Source organism: Juglans regia, chromosome 6, assembly GCF_001411555.2.
Source record: "Juglans regia cultivar Chandler chromosome 6, Walnut 2.0, whole genome shotgun sequence".
Lineage (NCBI taxonomy): Eukaryota > Viridiplantae > Streptophyta > Magnoliopsida > Fagales > Juglandaceae > Juglans > Juglans regia.
Window position 1 is genome coordinate 29,050,456 of NC_049906.1, and position 6,000 is coordinate 29,056,455.

At 37.5% G+C, this 6,000-nt stretch overlaps 1 protein-coding gene across 2 annotated transcripts; it reads right to left on the reverse strand.

Annotated features, from left to right (window-relative positions):
- Nucleotides 1-27: 27 nt before the first annotated feature.
- Nucleotides 28-5,773, reverse strand: LOC109010743 (peptidyl-tRNA hydrolase, mitochondrial-like). Of its 2 annotated transcripts, none has more exons than XR_001999244.2 (9): nt 5,261-5,773; nt 4,501-4,585; nt 3,901-3,968; nt 3,752-3,802; nt 2,891-2,964; nt 865-923; nt 711-787; nt 441-610; nt 28-334 (listed from the first exon to the last, which is right to left on the reverse strand). XR_001999244.2 is itself a non-coding variant. In XM_018991654.2 (9 exons), the coding sequence occupies exons 1-8, from the start codon at nt 5,525-5,527 to the stop codon at nt 497-499; spliced, it is 795 nt and encodes a 264-aa protein (XP_018847199.1). In that variant the 5' UTR covers nt 5,528-5,773; the 3' UTR covers nt 28-334; nt 458-496. The 2 variants fall into 2 exon arrangements, 1 of the variants encoding a protein (XP_018847199.1); XM_018991654.2 differs by having other exon boundaries at nt 458-610.
- Between the last annotated feature and the right edge of the window lie 227 nt (nt 5,774-6,000).

Sequence of the window (6,000 nt, forward strand, 5' to 3'; positions counted from 1 at the left end):
TCAACTTTTCAAATTACAAAGCAAAAATAATATTAAAAAAGTATATTATAACAATATTTTATTCAACTTTCAACAAAACATCTCATTTCATCTCATACTCAATAACCAAATGAGTCCTTAAGTCTACAATTTTACAGTCTCAAAATTCTATACCTGTAGGAAGAAATAGTTGGGCTCCAGAAAGAAAGCACCGTCGGGGAAGACCAATATGGCCTTTTCCAAAGGAATAATAAAAAAAGAGCAAAAGGGCAAAGCACACAATGAATCATCTGGCGTCAAAGCATGCATTCAAGGCCAGCCACTAATAGCTTTCACAATCACAACTTCAAATTGCCTATAAAGCATAGAGACAATAAGTTCACCATGATCAGCTTGGAAATAAATTCAGCCAAAAGTTAATAAAAGCAATGATCATTAACTGTGATGCACTAATCTCATACATGAATAATATATCCACCTGTCCGTGATCGCCAGTAATTATAATTTGCGCCCGAAGTTAACCAAGTTGTTCCAGGGTTTTGGCACTGTTAGCAAATGTGGCACTGTTATTAAACCCCTCCAGCAAAAGAATCCGTACTGCTTCAATGCCATGTTGAAATGTGAAGTTCAACTGCAAAAATAATATTATTGCACAATGACATTATTTTAGTTATCGAATCTATCTACCAATGACTTGCTCCACCATAGATTGATGAAAAGAAATTTCATACCTCTTCACGTTCTTGTTTATTGAATGGGCGAAGAACAAAGTTGACTGGATCCATTTTCCCAGGAGGCCTTCCAATGCCTAGTAAATTTTACCAACTTAAGACAAATAAATAATGGAGTATGATAGCAATAAGTTTAGTGCTTCTAGGAAAGTACCAATTCTTAAACGAGGAAAATCACGGTTCCCTTTGAAGTGATCGATGATGCTCCTCATTCTGCAAGGGAAAACAAGTAATAAGAATTATGCCTAAAAGTCACCTTTTTTAGGGGTAAAATAAAATTTTATTGAATCAAGTACATAGGCGAAGATTGAGCACACAAGAAGTATACAAAGGGAACACCTAACTACAACTTGGGAGGTAGAATGGATCCAAGAAAATCATGAAACTAGCTCCATTGAGAACAATAACAGCAGTGCACAAGAATGAAGTACGGAAAAAGAAGCATATAAGATCATCCAATAAGTGTTCCCTATCCTCAAAGCTCTGGCCATTCCTGTCGGACCAAATACACCACATAAGATAAAGACTCGTATTCCACACTGCAGCAATTTGAAGGCTACTCTGGAGGCCTCTCCAACTAGCAAGAAAATCCACCGACCTTTAGGACATTACCCATGCAAATCCAGTCCTGCTAAAATTCTCATCCCATATGACCCTGGCAACCTCAATAAAGTAATAAGTGATAATTGATTCACCACTTTTTTTTACACATGTAGCACAAATCCATAACAATAAGCCCACACTTTCTCAAGTTGTCCATGGTCAGGATTTTCCCAAGATAAGCAGTCCAAACAAAGAAAGCAACCTCGAAAGGCACCTTGCTCCTCCATACACATTTCCAAGGAAAAGAAATGTGGTTCTGACCCTGGATCACCACACCAAATGCCATGCCAAAACCTGACCCTGGATCCCTATCCAACCAAAAATCTGAACTGGCATGCAAAACCCCTCCAACCATTCCAAATATCTTCCCACAATCCCATGTGCATGGCTCTCACAACCCCCTCCCCCAACAATTATTCTAAAAGTCACTTTTCTTGGGCCATGGAAAGGATAAGAGAGAAAAGGGTGGTTGTACTGGATTGCGAAACAATCCTTTGAAGAAGCTATTCATGAATTAAAAACCGTTATCTGTCGGAGATTTCTCCTATTGAATGACACCTTGGAAAATCTGGAACATGACCCTAATGTACACTCGTTTTGACAGACATTCAGAGAGACAAGGAATCCACCATTATTTACCTCAAAGTGTGCAGAATTATAATGGTGGAGGATTGAGTTTTGTCAAGAAGCAGATAAACATCAAAATTTTCACGATTTTTGTTTTCATATATATATATATATATCATCATTAACGAAACAAACACTTGGAACACAGATAAAATAGACCAGTTTTATTATCCAAATTCTTAGACACATTTACAACTGTCTCTGAGCCCCAAAAACTAGGAATTGTTGTTTTCGACACCCTTGTGTCTGACCCAATCCACATTCCTTTTGTTAGTGACTTCAAAGTATGGAATAGGAGAATTTTTTCAATGTTGACTTACTTGAGTGACAAGAGCCTTATTTTCTAGGAATCCTAACAGTCACATAGCAGTTCAACAAAAACATCTCACACATGACATAATAATTGCAAATTACTTGTAGTAAAGATATCTTAACACTAGCAGACGTTCATTTTTTGGACCCAAAACCTCTTTATGTGCATGTATTTCAAAAACCATTTAAGTAATGCCTACTGGCCTTCCTGGAATTGGGTCCCATGTAAAACTTTCTAAGATATGTTGATCCATGCAAGGAAATTCGAACCCCCTGCCTCTCTCCACCATGAGTTCTTTTCCATTTGAAAAAATTAGATGCAGCAGAAATCTCACTCATCATTCATTGTCTGCCACAAATTGATTTCTTGCATAGGAGAGGATCATGGTTGTGACAGGAGACATAGAACCTTGTAATTAGGCGCATATAACTTGGGTTTTAAAGGATACATAAAGTCATCTTTTAAGTTTTAACTAAAAGCCAGGGATATGGTGCAATAGAAAACTGCATAAAATGAGTATATAAATTTGAAAAATATATTCAGGAACATTATCTTGTCTTTTACATAAGATCCTGAATTAAATCCATGAGAGCTGCTAAAATATTAACAGAAATTGGGCATTAAGCCTAATAATTACCCATTGTGTCCTCCATGGCCACCTTTAGGCAAAAGCCGCAACTTTGCAAATGGCAAATCTAAGTCATCAAAAATCTGTGGAAGAGAACCACAAGCTCAGATTTGACAACTAATGACTCTGAAATAAAAAAGATCCCACTAAAAGAATGCAAAGTTAACAAATGTAGGGATGGGCAGGTTTGGGATGGTATAGAGATATGGTATCCCTACTGTAGCCCCCACCCCACCCATTGTTGAAAATGCAAACACAGACACCAATGATCACAGCCACAACAACCAATTATCAAGGGGAAAAATCAAGGCTCCAAACAACCACTCAAATTGCTGATTCCCAGTGGCACTTGTTGATGATGAAGCCAGGGGTGGAACACAAAGGGATGGAGCAAAACCACTGTGAGGACCACCTTGTTGTGCCCTTGAACAACTCATTGTTCCTAGTGTTCACCCTACTCAGATATGTCATCTCCTTTCCATGGAGGTTGTGATTGGATCTAAAGTCAATGAGAGAGGAAGGGCGGTGTACTTTCAAGGCTCGCTATGGAGATTGGGGTTCAAGGAGGATGCAAACGAATGTTGAGGGAGGGAATTTTACTGAGAGCGAGATAGATATGGCTGACAAGAATAGCTTCTGTGCAGAATACGGCAGCTGGCCAAGTGAGAAGGAAATACTGAAGAGGGGAAAAACTCTAGGATTTAAGTGTGTATAGCAGTGGCAGGGAAATCCCTGATCCTGCCTTGGGTTCAATAGCAAACCCCATCCCTGCCCTGTCCCATTAACAGGGAGGACTGGGCATGATCCCCACTCAGCAGGCAAAAATTGCCATCCCTAATAAAGTACATGAGAAAGAAAATGATATCTTACCACGAGTACTTGCTTTAGCGGAATCTTGTAATACGATACGATAGCCCCAACCTACACAAACCAATCCTCATTAAAACCATAGGAAAATAACAAGACGAGAAAACCTATCAATTAATAAATAGGAGAAATTGTCCAGATAGCTTACTTACAGACTGACCACTTGCATTCATGAAAGTTTGGGGTTTAGCAAACATAACTGGAACGTCTCCAATAAAACCTGCAAGTTGGCTCAAATGATTCCAAGACTAGATAAAGAAAATAACTAGTTTTGATCCACTAATTTCCCTTATCAAACATCACAAGCATATACTTCAAGCGTATCATTTGGTAAGGATTAGGGCAGCATTGCAGGACATGGACAGTTAGCATAAGTTATACAGTAATACCCCTGAGCGGTAGATGTTAGAATGCTATTACATATATCATCACAAGCATAATGAATATCATGGTATTTCAGGCTGGGTTGTGGTGTAGTAACATGACATAATGAATTTCTTGTCAAGGAAGAAAGCAATATAAACTAAGGAGCAATTAACGTTTTGATTTAAGTAACCACGCAGATACTTTATTATTAGGCTAGCTGGTGAGATACAGTGACAACTTAACCACTATCATCATAAGCATAATTCCCAGACTATTAACCGGTCCAATAAAAAAAGTCGAATTCACCATTGGGTTGTTGAATGCATTTTAAATGTGCAATTACTCAATCCCAAAAAAGAGAGAACACTTCACAATGAAGGGCAAACCTTTTCCTAACAGAGCTTTGAAGGAAACGCTGCTAGTAGAAATCCCTTCAGCTTCGGCTATAGCATCCACCATCTCAAAGCCCACCTGAATAGAATTCCCTCATATTATAACTTCAAAGTTCAAAGGCCAACCCACATAACTCTAGCGCACTTAACACTCATTAAACAAGCTCGATACCAAATATGAAGTTATCATATTGATAATGATGCTGTTAATAAATAATAATAAAAACTTCCGAATAGCACATTGGACACTGTCCAAAATTCCTACAAGTGACCGAAAGCAGCGTTACCTAATTTTAAAATTTATGGCATAAAAAATTCAAGGGCCAATATCTTGGCCGGATGTTTGCAAGTAACATTTGCTTGAGAATTTTTTAAATTAAAAAAAAAAAAACTATAAAGATGGATTTTTACAAGATTTTGTGAAAACATTGGATATGTTGGATGTTAGAAGTTTTTAAGAGATGTTTTATTACAATTTGAGAAAGTGATTGTTTACATTTAAAATGAATATGTCAATAGAAAATATGTGAGATATTTCTTTAATTTTGTGAAATTTCTTTTTTTATTATTGTTTATTAAGATAACCAAAATAAGATGTTTTGATAAAAATATTTATATATATAAAACATTACTTTAGTTCCAAGTTGAACTCTGAAATCCAATTGCATGCATATCAAACGTTATTATATTTGCCTTTAGCGAGACTCCAGTCTAGAACTCAAAATTTTACCAAAACAGAAAGGGTCGTACTAACATTGTGGCGGGTGGCTTGGTACTTCTTGCCGGGGTTACCGAGGCCGACAATGAGCCAGGGGTGCTTGGGCTTCGGGGCCTCCACGACCACCGGTTCCGTCGTCGAAGCTGAGCTCATGGACATGAACGCTGATGGAGCTGAAGCCAGAGGCGACATCAATCTCCAATTGGAGGAAGGCAAAGAAGGAAGCGGAATTAGGGTCCTCCAACGGTGGCAATTAGCAACACGCGCGGTTCCGATTGATGAGATAGAAGCACCAACACTCATACTTCTTTCTGATTGCTATTATTATCTCTTAAGAATTGTAAGACTTCAATGACTCAATGGAAGAAACCGATTTGGGTAAGGTTCAAGGTTTATACTTTATGGAGATAGATAGAAACCCTAAAGAGTGATTATAATTTGGAAGAGGATGGAGAGGTAAGGGTTTTTACTTTTGTAAATGGGTCTATCTTGCCCAGAAAAAAAACAAGGGGCTTGTTTGGTAGCCGAGAAAAAACGGTTTTGTTTAGACGTCGATCACGTTCAGCTAGGATTATATATTTATTTTGGAAATGCTAGGTAGCCCGTTAATGGCCTTGACAAAACGGACTCCCTACATTTCCCATTTTTCTAAAAACAAAATCAAGAATAATTATATTTCTAGGATATTTGAAAGAAAAATGAGCAATAATATTTTATTTTTAAAAGCGATTTTACTTAAAAAAACAAATAAATAAAAAAGTAATACTACATACAAT